At 37.7% G+C, this 27,680-nt stretch overlaps 1 protein-coding gene across 1 annotated transcript in view; it reads right to left on the minus strand.

The window, feature by feature from the left end:
• Positions 1-27,680, minus strand: part of VCAN (versican) — a 101,472-nt gene that overhangs the window by 49,391 nt on the left and 24,401 nt on the right. The window contains exons 2-5 of the mRNA XM_032213868.1: positions 17,574-17,951; positions 11,383-11,557; positions 11,155-11,282; positions 5,466-5,759 (exon numbers count right to left, since the gene is read on the minus strand). Of these exons, the coding sequence (XP_032069759.1) occupies positions 5,466-5,759; positions 11,155-11,282; positions 11,383-11,557; positions 17,574-17,951 (975 nt within the window). The remainder of the gene's footprint in view (positions 1-5,465; positions 5,760-11,154; positions 11,283-11,382; positions 11,558-17,573; positions 17,952-27,680) is intronic.

Genomic DNA, 27,680 nt, shown 5'->3' on the forward strand with positions numbered 1-27,680 from the left:
TTTTAACAACCTGAAAAAAGCTGGTTTGAGATTCTTTGAAACTGGAAAGGGTGGTCCTGCATTTCCTTTAGGAACTTAATGTAGTACACAAAACTGGTATCCTCTCAAGTTTTCCCACAACAAAAACTTGGTGATGTGGAAAAAGGATAATTGGCCCAAAGCCATCTAGTAAGCTTCTATGGCTAAAAGTGACCCTGAATTTGAGTCCTGCTGATATAATCCGAAATCCTAAACATTATGTCACATATGCTCTCTTTTACATTGTATATTTTATGGAGCTGGAGACCACAACTCTTGAATATCTCCTAAACTTTGATTAAAGTTTAAAAAAACTTTAATCAAACATAGGCAAGACTGCTTGTGGCAAAATAAAACATTGGCTTGTTCCTAAATTTAACTTTATGGGCATCAGAGGTGGAATAAGTAGTGAATTCTGGATCCTGTTGCAACCGGTACGGTGCAACAAGGCCAGAAATCCACCACATGAATGCGCACAGCACATGCATGCCTACTTACTGCCCATGATGCTCCAGCTGCTCAGCAGAAAATCGCGCAGGCACGTATGGTCCGTGCACGTGCACGGAAGCCCCAAACAGCTCAAATACAAGTAAGAAGCACGGGCAGGCAGGTGAGCCCTCCGGAGCACCGTACTGGAACGGTATCTGGTGCTCCCAGAAGGCACTAGTACGCCCTTTCCTGGGCGTACTGGTTTTATCCCACCACTGGGTGTTATTCACCAAGTTCAGACCAGTTTGAGAGAACCTGTAATGGAGATTGCATGTGGGCCCACTCTATGCACTATGCCGTCCTAATTAGCCATGTTTTTGAGGCCGGGCGCATGCAGGGAAGGCACGTGCAAGAGCAAAGCACATGCACTGAAGGCGCAAATGCAAAGTGAGCGAGAGTGCGTGCGGCGTACGGTGGTAAAAATAAGTGAAACCCACCACTGATGAGCATCCTTACAAAACAAAATAATGGATTACTACAATCAGTGTCCGAAAAAGTGTTCCCTTCTCCACCAAAAACATTGCCTATTCTAATACCAACAGATCTAACACATTTCCTATGTGGCAGCATCCAGATTTCATGATTCTTTTCCAACTATCCTGTAAGGCATTGTAAAGTCAACATATGAGATCTTTCACGAGTGAAACATTTATTTTGCCATTAGATCATGGCTTTTCCCTTGAATATTCTGAGAAGCTAGAACTGTTTGTTATAATATGAACAAGATTAATTTAAGGCAGTGATGGATAACCTTTTCGTTGTTGTGTAATACAATGCGTACATGACAACCCCTAGGGCCCCATGAATGAATGACTCCACCCCCCCATGCTCTGCTCCCCCACACACACACATGTGCACATGACCCACCCACCTCCATGCCCTGTTTTGGGCCTGATAGGCCTGCCTGCAGCCTCCTGGGACCAAAACTGGGCCAGAGCACTTGAAGGCAGAAGAAGACGCAATGGATGGAAACTAATCAAGGAGAGAAGCAACCTAGAACTAAGGAGAAATTTCCTGACAGATAGAACAATCAATTAATGGAACAACTTGTCTCCAGAAATTGTAGATGCTCCAACACTGGAAATTTTAAAGAAGAGATTGAACAACCATTTGTCTGCAATGGAATAGGGCAGTGGCTCCAAACCTTTTGGGCTCCAGGGACTGGTTTCATGGAGAGATTTTTCTGCAAATCGGAGGGGCCATGGTTTCACATGCTGCCTGTATTCTGTGGATGGGGCTTTGCTTGTTTGGGTGGCCGGTTTGCTGGCATGGCACAGACCAGTGCTGGTCTACAGACCAGAGGTTGGGGAGACCTGATATAGGGTTTCTTGCTTGAGCAGGGGGTTGGACCATAAGATTTCCAAGGCCTCTTCCAACTCTGTTCTTCTGTTATTCTGATCATAAACTCTCTTGGACAAAACTAATAGCCACAACTACTGAATATGGAATCTATGGGCACTTGTGAGACTGTAGTGACTACGAAACATTTAATTGGTTGGATAGGGATAGCCATGTGTAAAGGAAAACATAGCAGAAAAGAGAAGAGACATGAACAAGTAAGTGGGAAAGGATAGAGACAGTGGGAAGATGGTGATGGCAACATTGATGACTGGCAGCTAAATATCTTGCCAAAAAAATAACGGTGGTAGCTGAGGACAGCTCTGAAAATAACTAGTACCTATATATTTCATTGTACCATATACTATTCAGAAATCCTTCTTCTGACACCATGCTGTTGGCTGGCCATAAAAAAACAAAAAATTCCTCTAAGCCCATGATGACAAACCTGTGGCACACAGAGACCTTTTTCCTGGCACGCAAGCCGTCGCCAGCTCAGACCCACCGTGCATGCCAGCATGCCTCCTGCCAGCCAGCTAGTTTTTGGGTCTCTGGTGCTTGCGGGAGATGCGCGTGAATGCGTGGGAAAGTAGGGGAAGATCACATGTGCATTCATGGGGGAAGGGGAGCATGCGCATGCAAAGGGGCTACAGATTTACCCCATTCAATGGGGTGAGGGAGGCCAAAAACAGTTCACCAAGGCCATCCCCAAGCTATTAAGTTGAAATATTCCAAGCACTATGAATCACACTGCCCTTCAGCTATTTGGGAAAGGGATTGGGAAGAGTTCTCTCTCCCATTTCATTGCAGGAGAGGTGGTCAAATGGATGGGCTCTCTCAGCCGCTGCTGGGTGAGGATAACTCCCTAAAAATCCCACTTGCCTCCTCTCCCCCCAAGTGAGAATTGTCGAGAAAAGGGCCAGGAAGGTGGCAGCGCTTGGCTGTGGCACATTTGCAAGCTGCCTGAAGTTGAGCTGTGTGTCTGGTGACGCAGGTCCAGAGAAGAGCAAGAAGGAGGGGGGTTGTTTTCCAGAAAGTTGTGCACCCTGTGCACTATTACTGCAGAGCTCAAGTAACTGCATTCATGTACATCTGGATGTGTACAAGCGTACAAATCCACGTGACCCTTTAAGGCAGAGGAAACGAGCAAGAAAAGCTGATCATCACCCATCTTAATGGCCAAAAGCACTTGAAAGCACCGGTGGAGTGCAATGTTAATTAACTGTCTTTGCGAGATCTCACATGTTGCCATTTTTAAGCCAAAGGCACTTAGGAGGCACATGCACACCCAGGAAGGGAAAAGGCCGGATGGAGAAATGGGCGAAGGAGCGATAATCATTGTCCCCCTTCCCACTTTCTGGGAAATAGCATGCACTTATGTGGGGGTGGGGCCTGCGGGTTGGCACTTGTGCGTGCTTCTTGCAGGTCTAATTAATTCCTGCTGCATCATCCCTCTTCATCATTTCCTAACTCTGCTGATAGTGACAAACATTCTATGACTGAGTTGATTCCTGGTGTACTTGGTTAAAACTTGAGGTTTTCACATAATGCTACTTATGTAATGCAAGTAGCTCAAGGGTTGGGTAAATAAAAAATTCTACTTCAAGATAACTGGTAAAGGAGGCCCAGTAAAAGGTTGATTTTTACTGTACAAACATGCACCCCTCATATTCCAGGCATTACTGCTAGCAAGTTTTCTTAGCTAGCTTTTCCTTTTCCTGCTGCTGAATGTAGATCTCGATCCCACCATCACCCCACAATTAACCATTTCAAAATTACTATAATTATAAACTGGACTTTGTTTTGTACCCTAAATATATTCTTTACAAAAGAAGGATCCAAATTTATTCTTTATAATAAGGAGTTTCTTTTTAAAAGTACTTGATGGAGACAAAGGTAACAGCAGCAACAATCCAAGAAAAGCTCTCTTAACCCATTTTCAAAGCTCCACTTCAGATGTCAAATACCATGCTGTCTTTGGACATTAGACCTTTGATCAAGCTGCCCCCTAACAATGTTTTATTCAGGTTCATGCACTCAAAATTCTGATCTCACACATCAAAAAGTAAAAGAATAAAAGGCTTGAAGTTGAATCAAGATCACTAGTTATACCATCCATATTTTCAATAGGTGAGACATTGATGGCAGATGCCAGTCCTGACTGCTTTGGCTACTCGCCATATGGCAGATAAGAAAAGGAGCAACAGAATATGAAAAGAAGACAGCAGAGGAAAAAGTGGGTGTAAATTCAAAATCACCATCAGTATAGCTAAGTTTATTTGTGTGTAGACAAGAGAAAGTGATTAAGTTTGGATGATAAAATTGAACTTTTTGATTAAGATTAAAATGCATTCCTTAATTTTTCAGGTAGCTCTTAATAGAAACTCGCTGATTAGAATGAAATGAGGGGTTTTTGTCATGTGACTATCGATAAGGGATAAGATATGGGAAGAGCAGCTCTTTTTAATTGAAGTACTAGGGAAGATGATAAGTTGACTCATTTTTTAATAACATGTCTGGAGGGAGAGGGAATCATATTTTATTTACCGTATTTTTCAGAGTATAAGATGCACCGGAGTATAAGATGCACCAAGGTTTTGAAGAGGCAAATTTTTTTTAAAAAGGTTTTGCACTCTGCAAACCTCTGAAAAACACTCAATTTTTCGCGATAATGGGCCCGTTTCACCCCCCCCCCAAAAGGGCATGAATAGCCCTTAGGAAGCTTGTAGAGTGTTCGGGGGGGGGGGACAAAAACAAACAAGAAATAGCTCATTTTTTGTGAAAACGGGCCCATTTTTGTCAAAAAAAGGGGCCTTAGGAAGCTTATAGAGTGCTCCTGGAGGGTTGGGTGGGACAAAATTGAGCAAAAAACCAGTCCATCCTTTGCTAATTTCTGCCCTCCCTGGACCCTGGAGCTCTCTGGAAGCCTCCAGAAGCTATGCATGGCCATTTTGGTGAAGGAGCAAGGTTTCAGGAGGCAAAAAAATTTGCTGTAGTCAGTGTATAAGACACACCAGATTTTCAGCCTCTTTTTTGAGGGAAAAAGGTGTGTCTTATACTCTGAAAAATACGGTACCTTCTTTTTCATTTCTGATTTCTTTTTTCCATTTCTTTTCAACTTCTTTCTTGTTTTTTTTATATCTCTGTATCTTTGCTTGTATTAGTTTTTTAAAATATTTGTATTTGTAAGTAATAAAATTATTGGAAAAACAGGAACAATTTGTATCCTTCTAAATGAGCTTTCCCCACCATCCGTGGCCAAGTTCTGCTTCAGTAATTGTGTGGTTGAAATCCAACACATTTGGAGCATATTACATTGGATTAGGCTTCACAGTCATTGGAAACAGTTAAGATTTTCCTTGGATATGCAAAGACACAAGGTTCAGCTAAGCTACTATTCTGTAGTCTAATCATAGAAAATTGTACACAATTTGTGGGAAAATGATGTAAACGTTTTTCCTAGAAATCAGGGAAGTAGAGATGAGATTCCCCAAACATAGACAAAAAGTACATCAGTTCTTTTCCTTTGCATGCAACAATTCACGAGCTGTTTTTATTATAAAAAAGAAAACTCAGTAAAATAGAATAAATATGACAATTAAAATGTCAAATATGCTTACGTTTAAAACAATATGCATCAAATTTGCTATCTGGGTAAGGAAAGCCAGTTTGATTCTCAAAGCGATATAATGTTCGTACTCCAAGTAAACCTCCACCACATTGTATTCTTGCCACAGAAGCAGGATAGCGCACACTGCCATCTGCCAGCCAACCATAATCACATTGGTCAAAACCATTTCTCCAGGCAGCATGCAGATCACCAACTGAAGCAAGAACTGCCCCTTGTTCCTCACACAGAGTTTGAGCTTCTTCAAAGGTAACCTTGTTGGGAGAAGTTACATGAAAGACATCACCTATAAAAATAGAAGAACAAATTATGTTTTTCAAAGAGGAATGCATTCCACAAATGATTAAATGAAAAACTTATTTTTAACATTATTGCTATAATAAAATGACGCTATTTTTCTACTACTGCTCCAATTTGTTGGTTTTGATGAAATTTACCTTGCGCAAAATGTGGCATAGTGGTATATAAACAGAAATCAAGTTTGAAGGAACAAACACAGTGTTAGAATGAACTTCTGATTTCCTTCTGTATATAACAATTCTTGTTGAAATGGCACTTGTTGAAAACTAGACAAATCTAGATTTGGAAAGGGCCATTTAGGTCACTGAATCTGATGACTACAGAAATCAATATGAAAACTTTCCTAAATGAGACATTTTAAATTGATCCTTCTTCCTGAATGAAGTGAAAAACACTTCATTCCTTTAGTATTTATTTATATAAAATATCTATAAGGTCAGTCATCTTGCACAACTCTGGGCAGCTCACAACAAAAATAAAACCAAGAAATAATAAATAATAGAAAACACAAAAGAAAATCTAAGAGCCTTAGGCATCCTCCTTCGATGTCTCCAGCAAACCATCCATCCTTATCCCAGGATGAGGTTTCCACCTCATTCTAGCCCAGAGTTTCCACTTCACTCTAGCCCACTCTATTTCCACCTGGGAGGAAAACTGAAGCTGAAGGCTGAAAGAATGAGAGCCTGCCAGATTCAAGGGCAAGGGTGTTCCACAGGAATTTAGATTCTTAGATGTAATCATATATAAAAGATACTGGGATATAAAGCGAAAAAAATGCTGTCCAGGAATTGGTCAGATATAAGACAGTATAGATTATAACGGAATACTGAGCAGGGGAAGAGGCTCAGAAGAGACTTCCCTGGAGTTTTTTGAGGGGGAGGGGTGAAGGAGATAGTGGGAGAACTGTACTTTCAGATATGCAAACTTCTGCTGATGTAGCTTTACAATACAGTAGAAATTGCTTATTTGGCCATGTTTCCTGTCTGGTCTAGTTGGTGGGGTTGTCACTAGATCCCACTAGATGTTTGCTGCATTCTGAATGAGTTGAAGCGTCTGGGTGGTGTTTAAGAGCAGCCCCAAATAGAGCACATTATAATACTCTAATCGAGAAGTAACCAAGGCATAAGTAACCATGATCAAGACTTCCCTGTCCCACAGAAAAAAGGGCATAATTGGCTCAAAGGATCTGGGCAAAGCCTCCTCTGGTCTTCACTGCCACACTGCTCTTTAAGCAGACATTGGGAATCCTGGAATACTCCCAGGTTATGCACTCTCTCTGTCTTGGAAAATGGGACATATTGAGTATAAAGAATAACATATTATGAGACCTGGGGGGTGTCACAAAAATCTAAAGCCACTCTGACTTGCTAGGATTGAGTTGGAGCTGGTTCTTCCTATCAAGATCCTCATAGTTTCCAAGCATTGAGTCAGCACCTCAACAAGTATCACTCATTCATCTTTCCTATGGTCAAACTTCAAATTCACTTTTGCAAACCATGTTCTAATTCAGACAACAGCATAAATCAACAAAGCAACTCTATAAATGTGATTGTCCCTTGTTATATTTAAAGAACAGGAGGAATCCCTAAAAGTTCAGGTTTATTAGGGCTGAGTGCACAAATTTAATGTTTAATAGTCCCTCATATAATGTCCTCCATATAAACTAATTTCTATCATTTCCTGCTACAGAAGGAAAAAGAAAACAATCTAGTTGAGATTCACAGTGAGATAATAGCCTCAATCCTCAACACTAAGGTATTCAGACTTCCCTAAAGACATCATTTTAAGGGAACACAATATTCCTCAGAGTCCTTGTAATTTACAGTCTCTTCCTCTGAAAACGCTATTCATCGTGATGAATATTTTCCTATAATTGGAGATGAGTAAATGACTGGAGATATCTACATCTTGTTAGAATGGCTGAATTGGGGTGGGGGGTGGGGAATATACAATGCTTTCAAAAGGCATTGCATAGAACAGAGTTTATGTACTGTGAATACAGAAGTGCTGGCTTTCCTCCCAGACAACCTGAGTATAAACTCAACATCTCTGATAACAGGATACTATTATGTAGATGACTAAATCACAGCAGAACTTTTCAATAAAACAATAAAAATGCCACGAACATCAATACTATATTTAGTGTTGAGTAATTTGTGCCCAGAAAGATTCTCCTGGGCACCCAATATGACCCACTGGTTCTCTCTTTGTTGTACTTCGTTTGTTTGTTTTTTAAAAAAAGTTAAACGTGAAGTTAGCATTCTACAAAGCAAAATGATCACTGCCAAGCTTTCTATTTCCAGAAATAAGTGTGATGACAACAGGTTTTCCAAAATTCCAAACACAGCCTAATTTGGAAAAGTTCAGAAATTTTGTATCTATTCCATTGAATTCATCAAAGTATATCAAAATCAATCAAGGCATTCAAAGGATAAGCTTTCAGCTTAGATCTGCAAGTGCTGCAATCCATAATGAGGTGAGGATTTGTTCCCTTTGTAGAAATTGAGATGCTGAATAATGTATCTGCAAGAGCCAAGGAAAGTTTCCCAAACAAAACAGCTTAGATGTATTTTTCCCACATGTTCCACAGAGAAAATCCATCTGGCAAACTTGTGAATGACACAGCCACAAACATTAGAGCAATGAAATTAGCTAGAAAGAAGGGAATGGGATTTGAGAGTTAAGAGTGATTCTCCAATGTTTTGATAGCTGGGATCCATGCTGAGAGTAACTCAGCAAAATTTTCAAGGCAAACAACAGAGCCAGGAGCAAGACAGTTTAGCTTTCCCTGTGCCTTGCAATAACAACACTGACATGGAAACCAAACCACTCTTTGGAATATATACAGCAATGTGATTTCTGTTGGCTTGACTCCTAATCAAGGTTAATTGCCTGTTCCCCAAAGTCAAAGCATTGTTAAGAAAATCCAAATTTTCTGACTTGCATATTTGGACTATTCGACTTAAAGGACATCTGATTATTTTTTCTTAATCAATATCAGCTGCATGCACCATCACCAAAACCATTGCCACTATTATTGCTCCTGTTCCAAAAAAAGCAAGAGACTGGCTAACAGTTTGCTTGAAGAACAACAAAGCAAATAATTATGTTCCCAATCATGCCAAAAAACCTGAACTCTAAATAGATGATTCATTAATTATGCTTTTTGTGACATACAATTCAATTATTCTGGTGTATGCAGAACAAATGTTTATTTTATTAATAATAAAATGATTTGTAAATCACTATTCAGACTAAATATATGCCAAAGTTGATATTAAAAATTAAAATGTATAAATCATAACAAATAAAATAGCATAGTAAATGAAAAGAAGAGATTTAAGAACTAGACAACTTGGATCTGTTGTGTCATCATTTCAACTGTGCTATCATTTCATAGATATTTCCTTACCTAAACAGATCAACAGAATGACCATAGGCAGGCAAAAAGCAATGGGAGTGGGAATGATTTCCAACTTTCTGATGACTTCTCCACTTATTGTTTGTGGGGAGCTTGCAGGGAATGGGGAATGGGGAAGCCAGCAGGGAAGGTTGCAAGTTGCTTGAGTAGATCTTCCCCAAATTTGTTTGTGCTTGCACTGTGCCAGCCATTCATATACCCTATGAACCCTCCCTGACCCATGCAACATCCTCAGACAACTTCCCCAATTTGTACTGCACTTTCAAGTATCTTCCATGACCACCACATCACTTGAGCACCCCTTCACACTCTTCTGCATCCTTTATAATCCCCCCCAATGCTCCTCACCCCGTCAACCCTTACTGCACTTCTTGCACACCACCTCCTTGTTCCCTCCCCATCCAAGAAGCAGCCACTTACCTGCCCACTTGCTTGAACTTGCAATTTTCTGCTGGCTTCCCCACTGACTTGGGCAAACCAGCAGGGAATAGAATTTAGATTTCCTGCTGGTTTCCACATCAACATGTGTGAAGCTGCCTGGTAGCATTGGAAATTACAGTACAGCAGTACAGAAGTGGTTGCAACTTTTCCAAATTTCAATCATAAAGGAGCAATGGGTCCTGGATTTGGGATGCATTCTGTGAGTTAATCTATTTGAGGTACCTTTATTTAAAATGGTTGCCAAATGATGTACTGTTTGATTTAACTGAATGTTACAAAAGACATGAGATTTTTAAAAGTATATAGATAATTTCAGATTACTCATGTGTTAAGCCATGTCTAATTTTAAACAAGGAAAGAGACAATCTAAACCTTTGAGAAGGAAATAGCATGAATAAAGTGCTGTCACAGACGAGTCCTATCACATGTCCCTTCCATGATGATCTCTTTTCTGGGTGGGACAAATTATAGAAATTCCAAAGTACATCTTAAACTTATATGGGAGGAGGCAGAACTTCCATAGCTATATTCTTATCTCCAAAAACTTTAATGTGCCTTTTGCCACAGTGAATAGATAGATAGATTAAACTTGAGCCACATGGAGGCATCAGTCAAAGGCATTCTGCTGCAGAGGCAGATCAGAAATATTTTAAACACACACACTTCACATGTAATAGAACCCAATGCTGCCCAATTTATTGGTATCTAAAGCAGAAAATCCCAATAGCAGCTGTCTGCTCAAAGGAAAAACACATTAGGTGAAATGTAACAAGAACCTAAATTGGTTCTTCGGGCATTGATCTCACTTTAGTCAATGGATATAAACATTTTTTTCCATTCCTGATAGATCATTCTTGCCAATATCAAGTATTCTATTTAATTTTAATATTCTAATTATGTAATAATACTCATCATCGACATGAGTATTGTTGTAATCTAATTAATTGCAATGTAACATTCATTATCACTAGAGGGATTTCTTCAATCTTTCTTGAGTGGTTTTTGTTTTGGGTCACTTATGTTATATTTATGTGTAGAAAGATGGCACTTACCCCTAATGTTTGGAACAGTGTTTGGTATAATTCTCTTTACAAAAGAAAAGGTAACAAGAACTACCAAAGTTTATTAGGTCTACCTGGAAATGTAGAATTCTGATTGAAATGCCCAATATGAAAGGTAACCGCTAATAATATCTGTGAGAGGCAATGCAACTTTATGTCAGGCAGGGGACACCCAGGCCACAGGCTAGGATTCCTGCTATGCAATTTCCAACATCGGTCACTTGAACTAGTAGGCTGAAATCCTAACTTAAATATCCTTAAGGGGAAGTGTAGCCCCATTCAACAAAAGTTGTACGCCATTTCCTAGTTTCGGGAATCACCAACAGATAGTACTATTAAGGTTAATTTCAATTGAATTGTCCTTTAATGTATTCAGATAATAATTCAGCACTTTCACAACTTGTTAGCCACAATGTACAATGCTAAAAAGAAAAAAAAGAGATAAACGTGTTGCTTACCATTTATGTTTCCAACATAGCAATAGACATCATAAGTTTCATTAGAAAGGCGATATCCATAGGATCTAACTCCTTCTTTTCCCATCATATCTCCATAACAGCCAACTCTAGGTTGCCTAATAGGATATCTGCAACACAGTAAATGAAATAAAGTAAAGTGAATGAAAGATACCATAAATGTAACCAGGCTATTAGATGAACCATCAAAAAGCCATTTTATCATCTCACCTAACAGATTGATCAGCTAACCAGCCAGCATCACATTGCTCAAATCCATCTTCATATGCAGCTTTCAGTTGTTCAGGGTTTGCAATTACAGCACCATTCTTCAAACAGATCTCCTGAGCCTGTTTGAAATTCAGAGTGTATCTACTGGAAGATGCACGATAGTGAAACACAACACCTGCAAAGATAACAAACTTATATTGCATTAACTTTTATTTAAAACAAAATTATTCTAGGCAGTGAGGTCAGAAAGAACATTTAAGGAAGGTTTTCAAGATTGTATTCTATGCCCCTATCAACATTACAAAGATTTTTTATATCAATCTTTTGCTCAGTTTGCAAATCTGCAAGCTACAGAATCCATCATTGTTCATTTTTTTGCATCGTACTTCTGTACTTTTCCAGTAGCCTCTGGCCAATATGGAAATAAAACTGAACCAAATTAAAATATCTTCCTGAGATTTCATGAAAAATAAATGGTCAATCCTTTGCCTTCTATTCTATACTTCTAGATAAAAAGACTTCAAAAGAAATGTGATAGTCATATAGAATTAGAGTTATATAAAAGTCTGATAACTATTTGGGTTCTTCGCCTGAGGAACAAAGCAGTGAAGAGTAGACTGAATATCTTCCAGACCTATTTCTATTCTTGTTTTTTAAAAAAAAAAATATTACAAAAGGAACAGAACAGTGGCTAAATCACTTATATAAAGATTGTAGTTTTATTCAGAATTTTAAAATATGATAAGGTGTCCTACTCTTTTCTTCTACATTTTTCATCATTATGGTGTGGGTCTTTTTAATATATGAAGCATCAAGAGTTCTAAATCAAACATTTTCAGCATTTTTTATTATGGTAATAATCCAAATCATGTTGAACAAATTGTTAATGGAAAGTTTAGCTCATTTCATTTGTCATGAAAGAGGGTATAAAAATGTTCACATAGTGTATAATTAATCTATATTGCTATTAGGTCAGCTAAGATTTTTAACAGTATTTGGAGGGAGTCCAGATTCTGCAAGGTTCTTAATATTATGACAAAAAGGCAAGTATATTAGAAATGTATGTACTGCATGAAATTTTCCACATATTATAAACAGTTTTAGCATTTATTTTGCTGTTCACACACTAACTCCTACACTTGCAACGATGGAATGTTGCTATTGATTTTGTTTTGAAATATAAAGATATATATATCTGCAACTATGTCATAACTCTTTTGAGTGACTTCTATCTATCTAAGACTTCTTTGTAAGACACAAGGTTTAAGACTCAGTGGGTCCCAGATTCAGTTGACTACATCCAGCAATAAAAGAACTTGATCCATTCTCACCAAGCCTACTCTCAGCTACTTGGGCACAACAGACCATAACATTCCCTGTCTCAGTTAATGAACTGGAAAATAGTTTCAAATGCGTTTTAGTCATAAATAGATGAAGCTATTGATCTGCCCAGCATACTTCTTTATTTTTGTTAAAATGTAATAGCCTGATTTAGTTTCATGACTTATTTCTTCTCACAGATTCACAGGTTATTGCAATCTAATTTTAGAGATCTTCACAGCTGTATGCAGAGTAATTAGAACAATGCTCCCTCCCTTTTTTAGTGTTTTTCCTTCCTCAGTCATCACAACACAAGGTCATTTCAAGGGACCTATCTATCATCTTTTTAAAATCAAATACAAAATTTAAAGCATTGCAGCAGGAAAATACAGCAGAATTATAAAAAAATTGGGAACAGTTTATCTTGATAAATCATAAACAAATTTATCTAAGTATAAATTTTACTCATTTTAGAGATCTGATGAGTTTACTTTTAGATAACAATCTACTCTTGAAGTAGTCTTCTATGACTAGGAGGGACAAATGTGTTGCTTTAAGTTCCTCTGATCCAAACCTAAATTTCATATATCCATACCATTCAACACTTTTTTGTGATTAAGTAATAACGTTCTGCTACAATTACTGGATTAATTCTACCATATTCAGTGGCTAAAGTGGTTAGAAAATTCTGCTTGAAGCTATAATGAGGCTAAAGTCAAAGACTTCTATAATTTATAAGTTGATGTGATTTTTTTTTAAAAAAAATTTCTCTTGTTTGTTGCAGTGATTTCAGAAGAGGTTACACTAATAAGAAAATCAAAAGCAAATAAGAAGTATGTTTTGCTATAATTTAGGAAAATAAAATATTTGAGAAAACTAAGAACAATTTTAAGGCAAATTATAGTAATAGGCCTCAGAGTGCTAATTTTTTAAAGAATTTATGGGGTCGCTTTATATCACATCAATGTGCAAATATAAAAATACTGAATCAATAGGATATATCTGAAATTTTGCTCTCAAAAGGACCCTCATTCTTTGATATGTGCCAGTGATAATTTATTTTAATCTTTATGAAAGCTTTATAAACAATTAAAGAGGCTTAGTAGAGAATACACTGAACTGCTTTCCAACATGAAATGGTTATTTACAATAGCTTTTAAGTTGTGTATGTACAAATGGCTGGGAATAGCTAGATAACAATAAGCTCAATGATTGTAAGTGGTACCTATTCTTTCTTTGATCATTTTAATCAATTTATTAAAATTTTGTGCTGTTCATCTCATCACAGGTGATTCTAGGAAACTTACAGAATCTGTTTAACTAGCTTAATGCCCAAAATGGCCTTCACTCTTTTTTTCCCATTTAAATTCACCACCCCCAATAAGCCACAATGAGAGATATTCAGCAACTTGATTTTGTGATAAAAGAAGACAGTGATAAAAAAGGGCTCCAAGTTTGATTAAAAACTTTTTATTGTATTATCCAAAAATCCCTTGTGGCCATGAGGGTACTTTAAGTAAACGCGGTCACCAAATGTTTTTAAAAATATTTGTTGAAACTTTATGAGGCTAATGAATCTTACTTTTAAGTATTCTTGCTCAAATTCTTGAAAGGAAGGCTTCAGAAAAAAATTCCTTCATATTTTTAGATTTGTCAATGTTGCCAAATATTAGAGTGCTACCGTCATCATTAACAGTGCCCAGTGCCACATCATCAGCATCAAGCTTATGTAGCAGTCTTCAAAACTTTCAATGATAATGTGGAACAATCCAAAGTTTGCTAATCACATTTAAAAGTGATTCAGCCTATTCCTGTGTCTTAATACTATTAGATTTAAAACAGTCAAGTACATTAAACTTATTTATGTTAAATGTACCATAGGGTAAGTCCCATATGGATAGAGGAAGAATTGTTGAAATATTTTTAGTAGCTAACTAATGCTAGTTGTTATGGCGTAAAATTCCCTATCAAGTCAGGTGATTTAAAGACTTTATGATTGCCACCATCATGGGACAAGTACATTTAACATAAATGCAAGAACATGTATCTTGGACTGTTTCCAGCTTTTGGGACTTCCGGACAAGTCATGCCAGCTTTTTCTTAGTTTCTCTTCATTATAAAGGGGGTGGGAGAAATGCAGCAAACTTTTGATTGGTAAGGCAAGTCAGTAAACCATGAATTGGTTGGAGATGGTCTCTTTAAATTATGCATTTTTAGCTTACAAACTTGTAGCTCATAGGATAACAGATATAACTGTCTGGTATGCAGTAATCAGATATTCGATTTCTCACTCACTATGGACTTCCCTTCATCAGTCGTATTTTGCACATTTTTTATGAAAAAGTGCTGAAATCATAAAGTGTTACATTGAATGCAATGTAAATTTGAGCATGGGATCCCAAATACAAAGCACATTGGCAGCAGCCCTAAAAGTTGGCAGATCTATAAGATCAAGCAATTCTAATCTCTATATTGATCTCATTAAAGGACATAAATGTGAAAACATTCAAAAAAATTCTCTGTATTTATCCTTTCATAAGACCTCCCCTTCCCCAAAGTTCAAAGTATCCCCCAAAAGTTGGCTTCACATAAAGTGCAAGTATATCAAATTGGCACCATGAGTGCATATAGCTTTTTTCAGCAGCTGTATCACATTATTGGCTCCTATTCATTTGATGTCTAAATGACTTCGATCCTTTACACATCTTCCAAGCTGGATCTATAGTATATGCACATCTTTAATTTATTAATGAAAAGATAAAAAGAAGCAAGAGATGGGATGGATGTGTCACAGAAGAGAAAATGGAGAATGCAAATAAATCTGTGTGCTTGGGAAGCAATAGAGATACTCATTTCATTGTATGAAAATTCAAGGTATGAATCTTGTGACAATAATATGGTTTCAAAAGAAACATGATATGAATGCAGAAAAATATAAGATGGTTGAAAGTGCAAAGGAAGCACTTAAAGAGAGATAAAATGAGACAAGAAAGCATGGAGTAAGAAAACAGATGACTGCAACATATGGAAGAGATGGTCAGTACAGAGAAGCATATCATGGAATAAGGAGATTCAAGTTTAGTGGACTTGGAATAAGAGGGAAAACATAGTCTATTGAGAAAGGAAAGATGAAGTAAGCATGGAATAAAGAAAAAAAGACATTAATTAATTAGGAACAATAATTTGAATATAGACTTTGTCACTATTAAATTGTTCTCTGCATAAAAGTAGTTAAGAAATACATACTTCAAACTTTGTCAATATCTTAAAAATGACATAGAATTTCTACATATTCAATCACATTTTAAAAATTCCCATGGGCTAACTGCCCCTATTTTTAGCAGCACATAAAGAAAATAGACAAACAAACTGCAACAAAGGAACTTTCCACAAATTGAAAAAAATGGAAGATTTTTGCTTTTTATCTTCTGTCTTCCTTTTCCAATATCCCTTTTCTCTTTTTTGCTACTTAATCCTTCCCACGTGCTGCTAATTCAAATACAAGAGGGAGGCCGATTTCCATGAAAACAGCCCATCTCCTTACATTTGTCAGGGAGACACGGAAAGGTTGATATATTGCTGACACTCTGACTTAATGAGGTTGTAAAAAAAGGAAAGAACAGCTATACATAAAGATGTCACCTGCCACCCCTTGGCAGTCTAGACCTGAACAAATCGTTTGAAGTTGTCCTGAAAGTCTTGAGTTTCCAAAGGACAGTTATTTTAATGTTGTATCCTACTTAGCTTGCAGAACAGATTAACTGTTGTGACTCCTGGGAGGGCATGGTTGATATAACAAAAGCAACTGAAATTGACTTGGAAGCTGCTCTGCCAATTGGTGGTGATGGGAAAGAAACTAGCTTTAAGATTCAATGTATCTAAACAGGAAACAAGGGACATACCTAATTTCATGGAAGGAAGGCAGGATTTAGTGGATTTCTGTATTTCCTAATTCGGTAATATCTAAGTGAAAATGCACCAATGTTTCTCAACTAGGAATACTGGTATTGCTGGGGAGATGCTACATTCATCACAATTATTAAAGAACTGCTTTCCACAAGTCCCTCATCAACCTATAAATGTAAAAACTGGAGAAGGTTCTTGGATGAGAAAGGAAAGGAAAACAAAGAAAGTCCAGTTGCCTTTTGAAAAGCACCTTTGGGACAACCATGACATGGATGACTGAATATCTCCTTAGACACCAACAATTTCTGGTTTCTCCATGTGCCAGATTCAGAAACTGAATGATGCAAGTATGGCTGGCTATAAAATCTGTTATACCTCACTAGCAATTGACCGCTACCTGTATGACAGGGCTATCCTATCCTGTGCAATAAAGCTACCCTTCCTAGGAAAGTGTTCCTTGTCTCAGGAGATCTGCCAGGTGTTTTGAATTCAGAGGGGGGGATTATCAATGCAAATACAAAGAGATAGAAAGAAAAAGCAAGACTACAGAATCTGAAGAGCCTGTATGCCATCTACAATCAGTTGGAGGTATTATAGTCATTCATAATCCAATTATAAACTTCAGCTGCCTTCTCATTCTCTAGAGAATGCTAGAGAAATCTAGTGAAGCCTTCTTTAGCCTGTTGCTTTCTACTTGCATTAGACTGCTTTGCATCCTGCAGGATGTCTGGTTGGGGAAGGCTGAACTACTGACTATGCCAGCTGAAATCAATGGGAACCCTCAAAGACAATAGAGGAAAAGATCTGATAAATTATATTCCTACTGACCCTGTATAACCATAACAAAGAAAAACGGCATAAAATATTGCTGCCAAATCTGTGAAGACTATTAAAAATATCAATTCATTTTAGTTTAATTTAAATTTCACAAAGAAATGCAAGAGTAGGGTAAATGAAATTCTCACCATCAACCGCCAGTGAAACAATGTCTTGGGTATCTTCAATTCCATACATTACATCACAGCGATAAACCCCAGCATCACTTGCACGTAACTTCACCATAGTCAATGATGCATCGCCAATGTCTTCCGGATGGCTTGGTACTGACACTCTTCCTTTGTAGCCTTGTCCAATCTTGATATTCCCATTCTGGGCCACCAACACTGTAGTTTCTTTGAGATCTTTTCCACCTATGTCCTGTTCAATCTTTGACCACTTAATCCGGAGAAACTCACTTACGTTGTGATAGCTTGGAGGCAAAGTCGGCAAAGTTGAAAAAAAGCATGGGAGGGTGGCTCTTCCAGAGAGTGAGCCCTTCACTGGTGGACTTTTCTCCACTTTCACTGAAAGAAAGAAACAACAGTGTTGTTTGAGTGAACTAGTAAAAGTTGATCTACATTCAATCTATAAGGCAGGGATAGTAGGATTATTATCCCTTTTCTTTGCAACTCAGAGCTCAAGCAGCAGTCAAAGGGAGAGGAAAATGATAGACATGAAATATCATTTCTGGTCTATCAATACTGATTTTATCATTGTAAACTAAAAATCATAAACAAACGTAAGATGGTGAACATTTCAAGAAAATATATGTTTGACTCTAAACTCAAATCACATTTCAAAACTTCTAAGACCTGATGAACACAACATTCAGCAATGAATATTCAAACTGATAATGGAGTTCTGGAGATGGCAAACAGAATATATGCAGGTAGTCCTTGGTTTGTGATTATTTAACAACAGTTCAAAGTTAGGATAGCCTTGGAAAAAGTGACTTAACAACCTGTATTCACACCCACAATCACCACCACCTAATCACAGTTCAGGCACTTGCACCTGGCTTACATTTAGGACTGGTTGCAGATGCTTGCAGTCCCCTGATTGTGATCTGCTACTCTTTTTTGCCAATTTCCAATTGGGAAACTTGGATGTACTTAACAGCCACTGTAAAAATTGTCATAGAAATGAATCTGACTTGACTTATGATATAATAACTTATGACAGAAATTCTGGCTCCCATTGTAGTTGAGAACCTTGTATACCTTACTGTTTTCTATTTAAAAGCTGTACTGTGAGAAGAGCCAACATTTATTTTAATATAAGGGCTTCTAATGGAAAGTTTAGAAGTAATCTGTGCAGGAGTCTAGTTTATACTTTAAACATGGCAAGATACTTTATCTGGATCTCCTTCAGGATTTCAACAGAAGAGAAGACCATTGAAATTCAATGATCCCAATAAAAATTTATGATCTGGCTTTTTCTCCACTCTGAACAGCTGGTTTGGTAAAAACAACTCCATTCCTTCGTTGTGTCCTGCTAATATCACATAAACCCAATATTTAAATGTAAGGCATGAAAGACATTTTCCAAAATCAAGTGGAAAAAAATAGCCAGTAAGGTCTGTGGACCAAGGATATTATTGAGTTGGTTTATGTTACAGCAAAATAAATGATGGAGTAATTCTATGCAAGAGTTAATTCATATTTACCATGTATCCTAAGAAAAAAAGGAACATTTTCTTTCTTTTCAGAAAAATATTTCAGGCAACCAGTTGTTCCCATTTAATTATTTCCTTTCCAACCTCAGGGCTTAACAGATCACTCAAATAAAATATTCCTCAGTAGTTGGGAGGGAGGGTAAAAATAAAAACTATGGGTGGTTCCTCCATGATTAAAGAACTTTTACCATCGTTTTATATCTCTCCAGCTGCAAACACTTTACAGCAGACTGTTTCCATCCAATGTTAGTATATGGCTAAGGAAAGTGTTGGCTACTGTTCGTGTAACCTGCCTACTGTGCATCTGGAACAGGAACTGCATATTTGCTAGTTCTACCAATTCTTAACCCCTTGTGAATTTATGCAATGTTGTTTGCTAGTTGAAGATATAAAAGCAGGCTTTGCCCTTATTTTCTTTTAATTAATTGAGAGTAATTGAGAAACACACATATCTATAAATAAATAATGCCTATCTATAGCACAACTGAGGCCTTTGAACTATGGTGCTGGAGAAGACTCCTGCGAGTCCCTAATGGCTTCCTAATGAGAAGGAAGGATTCACTGGAGAAAAGCCTACTGCTGGGAAAGATTGAGGGCAAGAGAAGGAAGGGACAACAGAGAATGAGGTGGCTGGATGGAGTCACCAAAATAGTAGGCATGAGCTTAAATGGATTACAGAGGATGGTAGAGGACAGGAAGTCCTGGAGGAACGTTGTCCATGGGGTCGCAATGGGTCAGACATGACTTCGCAACTAACAACAACAACAACATAGCACAGTATGAATACTACTTATTTGCAAACATTACTTCTTTTCTTTTTTAAATTCTATATGCTCAGAAATGCAGGTTACATGAGGACTTTCAGTAAATTAATATATGTGGGTGAGAATTTTTAAAAAAAACTAAAACCTGAGTGAAGGAATTAAAATAAAGTTACAATGGATCCCTCATCCAATGAAAGAGCAAAGCTGCTGCTAAGGTTATGCACATGGCATCCATGTTGTTGGAGAGTGTCAAAAAAAAGTCAAAGTGATGGCTATGATTATGCAGTAGTAGTCACCCCCCTTTTTTTTACTTTTTTTACACCTCTCCCTCTGTAGAGATGCGGTCTTATGCTATCCCAAGATATTTTGTTTAAATGAAGGCTAACATGTTGTCTTCTCCAAAAACAGGCAAACATTGCAAACTGAGTTATACTTTAATACTGGCAAAAGAACAGTACTCTCCACTGGATTTGAAAGTTGCAGGGTCATGTATGAGTCACAACCTCTAATGATAACTGACATAATTAAACATAATGTGTCATAATAGTGAAATATAATTGCCAGTTACATAACATGGAACTCTGTCCCTTCTATTCCTCTTAGCAGATGCCTCCTTCTGGCAGATATGATCTGCAAAAACAACACCATCACTTAGCAGCCAACAATTTGTTACTAAAGATGTCTAGTTTTGTAGACCAGGTCAATATGACCAGTCTATAATCTTAGTAATGCACACTTTTCTAACATTGTAAGAGATGTTGGTCTGAGAAAAATGGAAGCTCAATTCTGTACAGCACAGGCAGAACATGGATGGATGGATCGATGGAAGGAAGGAAGCGAAGGAAGAAAGGAGCTTCTACTTCTTCCCAGCTTAGATGACCATGATTACTAGTATCTGATCTATGTTATTTAAAAATAGTCACTAAATGTAACTCTACAGCTTCCCTTTGGAACAAAAAGCAACAATAGGAGCATAATGACTATATCCGTGATGGCGAACCTATGGCACGCCTGCCACTGGTGGCTTCCTTGAAGCTTGCGGAGTGCGAAAAAATGGCCCTATGTCCTGGTTTGTCCATAGGGCCGTTTTCCCCCTTCCGGAGCCTTCAGTGAAGCCTCCTGAAGGCAAAAAATGGCCCTACAACAAACTGGAAGTCCGTTCATTCATTTCGTTTGCCCGTAGGGCCAGGCTTTTGCACTCTGGGGGCCTGAAGGAAGCTCCTAAAGTCCCCAGGGGGGCGGGCTGTTTTCACTCTCCCCAGGCTCCTAGAAAGCCTCTGGAGCCTGGGGAGGGTGAAAAAGCACACCAAAAGTGGGGGGGGGGAGTGCTGGGAGCATGCACATGTGCACTGGGGCAGAGAGCATAGCATTATGGGTGCCCACACACAACCCTCCCTGCGCTCCACCTGCTTTTGGCATGCCATCCAAAAAAGGTTAGCCATCACTGGACTATATGATTTAAAGTATATGGGAATCCAAAAGAACTTCTCCTCATGATCATGGGCAAGTTATAATCTTAAATTATATCAGATTCTTAATTAAAGCCATTAAGTTCAAAATGAATCTGTATTAACTGTAAATGATATCTCTCCAAATGAAAATGTTTTGAGGCAGCAAGCCAGTGATGGGTTGCAGGCGGTACGCCACGGTACAGGCATACCGGAGCCTGCCCGGAGCACCGGATACCATTCTGATACAGTGCTCTGGAGGGCCCACCCACCCAACTGAGCTCCTTACCAGTCTTTGGTGCTTCCGCGCACGGCGCGTATAGCATCTGCGTGACGCTCCATTGAGCAGCTGGCGCATGCACACCTGTGTTCGTCCATGTGGACGCCGCCGGACCCGTTGCAACTGTAGCAGTTGGAACGGGATCCAGAACCCACCACTGCAGCAAGCCAATGTCAGAATAATCCTTTTTTACCCAGAAAATAGTTACATATCAGCATCACACCAAAATACATCATGGGGAATCTTGAGCATATAAATTGCCCTCAAGTATTAACCACAATTAGAACTGGAATTTCAGTCACTAGCTGATAGTGTTATTAAACAAGTCATCAGACGACTGCAGCCAATTGTATATCACCACAGTACTAAGAATCATGTGGCTGTTAAGTGAATCATACAGTCTTTAAATGAATCCAATTGACTTTGCTTTTTTGGAAACCAGCTAGGAATATTAGAAAACACAATTATGTCACCGCAATATGCTGCAACCATGTACGCCGAATGTCAAGTACCAAAACTGTGATTACTTATTGTGATGGCTAATGCATCTAAGAATGTTTTTCATGTTTTTCTAAGTCACTTTTTCTAAGGCCGTTGTAAAATTGAAATGCCATTAAAACAACTGGCTGTAAATCGAGGACTACAAATGTAGGAAGTAAGAATATATGGAACACAGTTAAGTGAACTGCTTCTGTTTCAACGGGGAGTTGGTGACAGGTTAAGTGAATTGCTTTCTGATAGCCAGATTAAATGCATGCAGGCTACTATTTCAGTTATTTGCAATCATGTTAAAATAATAGCCAAGGCAAGTGGGAATACTGATAGCAATAGACTAAAAGCTGAGGAAGCAAAATCACGCTGACCGGTCTGAAAGGTAACCTTGGAAAGTCAAACCACTTCAGAAAGCTAGTTTAGCAGCAGGTCTGCAGGAAATTGCTTCATTGGAGTGTGAATTAATAATTGAGGCTACTGAAAAGGACTGCATGAGAGACAAGAGTTAGGTGCCTCAGAAGCCTTTCCCTTGGATTATAAAGCACATTTTTATAATATGTGGGTTTACTTATATCTGGACCACTGACATATAATCAATAGTTGCAGGATCTGACTTTTTAGCTTAGACAGAAAACAGGGGTAAATACCAAATGAGGAAGAAACTAGAAGGGAGTTCTAGCCCATCAATAATTAGTGATGAAGATAAAGTAAAAAATATTGATTGTTGCTCAATATGATTCAGAACTAAAGAACTATCTGTCATCAGCATAATTTGGGTTGCTTGATCTGATTAACATCAAGGTCAAACCACCTTTCTTATTCAGCTACCCTGAGCAACATGCATTGATATGAATTTTAAATAATCTAGCATTTCTGGTTTCAAATAATCTATTTGTGAGATTATGGAGTTCTACATTTTGAGGCTAGTGATACTGGGGAAAGATGATGTTTAAAAAAAATAAGCAGAAAAGCATTGATAAAGGTTTTACAAAATAAACAATGAAGGAGCAACTTAATAGAAAAGTTTTTCTCTCTATTAGTACTAGCTGCTAGGATCAACCACAGGTCTGAAAGGTTGCAAGTTTTGTTCATATAAAATAAGCAGCTTCTTCCCATGTAGATAAACTATAGAAACCATTGCCATGGAAAGATGACAACCAGATTGAATGGGTGTTATTAATCCTTTCAGGCCATGGTAGCTATGAACTAATATCGAGTCTAGAATCAGTAATATTTGTAAACTACTAGTTATTGGATCTGAAATCATAAAAATGATACTTCTCTTAAACCCTTTTGTGATCTAATATAGGAACAAGATGCTGAACCAAACAGATTGCTATTCTAATACAGCACTGTTAGAGCAAGAACTTAACATAAAAATGGGGACAAATCCCATAAATGGAACAATTACATAATGGTGTCTAATGCAACTATCTAAATAACATAATCTGCATGCTAATGACATAATGCAGGGACACCATTTGCTCTGCTTGCCTTCCTATGGCTGACTCTGAACAGCATCCTTATGTTTTAGTGCTTCATAGATTTTACATACATACAGAGAGAGACAAATTGACAAGTACAGTATATAACCCTGAGAATTCCCCATGGTATTTATGAACTAACCTTATGGGAATCATTGTAACTTTTCATCATGAATGATGGTCACTAAATAATAGCTGCTAATAATGCCTGATAGCTATCCATACTACTACTCCAATTGTAAAGATATCATCATATCAGACTTATTTCCCATATTATTTTCCCATTAGTCAGTGATAAAATACATGCTGATGGGATACTAAGGATTGAAAGGGAAAAGAGATTTCCCTAGAAAGTTTATCTTATACTAAGTTCTGACCTTAATGTAGAAACAGTCTATTGAATTCAAATGGAACAGGTGTCAGGCATGACCAGCATCATGTTTATCATTACTTTGGTTAATGAGTCCACTATAGTAATGTCAGATCTGACCATTAGTTACATCAAATTATATTAGTATAGCAATGCATGCTACACACAAGTCTATCTGTACTCAGAATTCAACTGTTTTAGATAACAGTTTAGGCAAATATAGCCCCTTTACAACCTGTGAAATGAAATGTATGACAATTGAGAGGCACCTGTATTGTACTTCCTATGCAAGTACTATCTAAGCAGCCATACCATCAACACCATTATAGATATCTGGGAAAGATATTCTAACACTATTCATATTATTTACAATTACAAAACCTCAACTTGAACATATAATACTGAAATCAAACAGCCCCACATCTAAGGAAAGATAGATCTTTCCTTCAGCTTTCTTTTTATCTTCTTAAAGACAATTTGCACATAAGTAAGAATCTTCTCTAACTAAAAAACTCTGATTCCCAAACCAGAAATGTGTTAAACATCTAGTAGAGATGTATTAAAATAAAGGTTATTGACCTTAAAACAAATTGAAATGTTACTAACCAAAGTCAGCTACCTCAAATTATCAAGAATCTTATTTCAAGATTACTATGGAGGCACAGTGGTTAGAATGCAGTAAGAGCAATTTTTGCCAAAAGCACCAAAACCTGGTTCAATGACCATGGGATTACTGTGCTTGATTGGCCTCTCCATTCTTCCTCCATACTCTGGGTCCTTGGTTTCCAAATGAGATGCAAAAGTTGCTCTCATCAGAAAAGAGGACTTTGGACCACTGAGCAACAGGACTTTGGATCACTGTGCTTCATTAAAACCAGGGTCAAGGCAGCCATCTACCAGGAGATTTTGGAGCACTTCATGCTTCCTTCTGCAGACGAGATTTATGGGGATGCTGACTTCATTTTCCAGCTGCCCACACTGCCAAAGGCACCAAAACCTGGTTCAATGACTGTGGGATTACTGTGCTTGATTGGCTAGCAAACTTGCCTGACCTGAACCCCATAGAGAATCTATGGGGCATTGCCAAGAGAAAGATGAAGAGACATGAGACCGAACAATGCAGAAGAGCTGAAGGCCGCTATTGAAGCATTCTGGTCTTCCATAACACCTTAGCAGTGCCACAGGCTGATAGCTTCCATGCCACGCCGCATTGAGGCAGTAATTGCTGCAAAAGGGGCCCAAACCAAGTACTGAATACATATGCATGCTTATACTTTACAGACGTCCGATATTGTTCTATGTACAATCCTTGTTTTATTGATTGCATGTAATATTCTAATTTTCTGAGATGGTGGAATTGGGGTTTTCATGAGCTGTACGCCATAATCATCACAATTATGACAAATCACGGCTTGAACTATCTTGCTTTGCATGTAATGAGTCTTATCTCATATATTAGTTTCACCTTTTAAGTTGCATTACTGAAATAAATGAACTTTTGCAGAATATTCTAATTTTTCGAGTTTCACCTATATATCAGACAAATTTGACAATAGCAACCTAATGTACATTGCATGAACTGAAAATACAAACAAACTTCAATGTATTATATTTCAACAGCCTGATGACATATGTCCCTAAAATAGTTGAGTTTTTAAAATGTCATCTCATATATATTCAAGTCCCTTCAACTTTTTTGTGAATCATATTCTACCTTACGCAGTGCAAAGAAATGCTCCCTTACAAACCACCCTGAAATGTTGTGCACAGCTTAAATGGTACTATCAAAAATGGCCTATATGGAACTCCCTTTATATGAAGTTGTAAGAATATTCTATTTGAGATCAACCTGTTTCTGTACAAATTGATAAAGTAGATATTCCATATACTTGCAAAAACTTGCTGAGCTTGTCAGAGAAGGCAATAAATCTAATCTTAACAAAACCTCTTTTGTTCTAACAGATGGCTTGCAATCTGAGTTACTGTATAAAAAAGGAGGGGACGGTAAATCAGGCATAGTGATGGATCAGTTACTCTTTAAATTCTCACTGTAAATCATGGAAAGCTAGCCAAATGTACATTCCATCTGCAGCGATAGCATTTACAATAGTATATACATCTAAATGTAGATACATGAAATTACCCATGCACAGATATATAACTTTGAAAGCATTTCATTGCATTCTTTAGTTATTCATTAAAACTCACCAATCTTCCACAAACACACTTCAAAGAGCCACACACTCTACAATTAAGACTTCTAGGATTCATCTAAAACTACTTTCCTTAAGCTCTGTACATGCATATGTACAAAAAGGGAAAGAAAATTTCACCTGGTAGTTCTATTAACTCATCGGTCAAAATAATTATGCACATAGATCTATTTACACAAAAGCTGATGTGTGTGGACTGTAATCATGGTATTTATACTGTTGAATATTCTCAATGTATAATTAAGAAACAATCAAACCCAATACTATTGAGTGATTAGACTGTATAAAGACATTATCCATCACAGCTTTGCCAATTCATAAAGCTGTTTAAATCATAGAAATACTGTCATTTAAATATCAAGGTGGGTATATCTCCCCAAAATTCCTTTTAGCCAATCCAAGGGTCTTTTCAGGCTGCCTGTCAATCCATGCTCATACTTAGATGCTTCTGCAGTGAGTTGCCACAACACTTTGACAAGTAGCACTTGTGGTACTGAAAGAAATGGAGCATCTAAAGAAAATGATGTGTGCAGCCTTATTATCAATACACTTCCCTTTGGTTTACTGACTTACATAATTCTTATCTTTCTATAGTTAACTATGTTGAGTTCATATAAGGAGCTACAGTTTGCTGTTAAAACTTGGGAGGCAATTAAAAACTGCTCATGAGCCTTAATAGCAAAACTCAGATTCAATAAGGAATTTTAAAAAGTTTAGCAACAGGAAGCCCTTTAATCTCAGAAAAGGAGCCATCCACAGAGAAAGACAAAAAAAAGTCAAGATAGTGAGTATAATTGCATGACTGAAGGCCCACTCATTTGTACATGCATTTATAGACTTTATGTATATATGCAAAGGAAAGGGCTTTGACAATCAGTTTGTGATTACCATCATAACATCTTTGCTTTATCACATTGGCTCTGTTGTCTATAGAGTTTTTCAACTCTACCCTAGATACAAGTTTATTTAAGTTTGATTATATTAAATCACAACAAATTGTTCTTTGTTGAGAACAATTGAGAATTCTTCAAGCGGGATTAAATCATTTAACTTTATGCTTTTATGCAAAATCCGATTAAAATAAATAGCATGTCTTTCATCAATTTGGGCAAGTGGGAACATTTGGGCAAGTGGGAACATTTGGGCTTTTGAGTGGGTCACATACATCAGTGATGGGATTCAACCAGTTCGCTCCACTTCGGGAGAACGGGTTGTTAACATTCTGAGCAGTTTGGTGAACTGGCTGTTGGAAGAAATCATTAGGGCAGAGAACCGGTTGTTAAGTTATTTGAATCCCACCACTGACATACATCCAATGTTTGTCGTGGTTGCAAAATACTTTTTCCCAGAAGCAAAAAAGTACTGGACTTTGAGGTCTGTTTTATTCTAAGGTATTGTTGGAAAGAAAAGATTTTATTCTTGAAAGTACTGTATTTTTCAGAATATAAGGCACACCTTTTTCCCTCAAAAAAGAGGCTGAAAATCTGGGTGTGTCTTATACACTGAATGCAGCATTTTTCTCCCTCT

This window comes from Thamnophis elegans, chromosome 3 (assembly GCF_009769535.1).
Source record: "Thamnophis elegans isolate rThaEle1 chromosome 3, rThaEle1.pri, whole genome shotgun sequence".
In the NCBI taxonomy this organism is placed as follows: domain Eukaryota; kingdom Metazoa; phylum Chordata; class Lepidosauria; order Squamata; family Colubridae; genus Thamnophis; species Thamnophis elegans.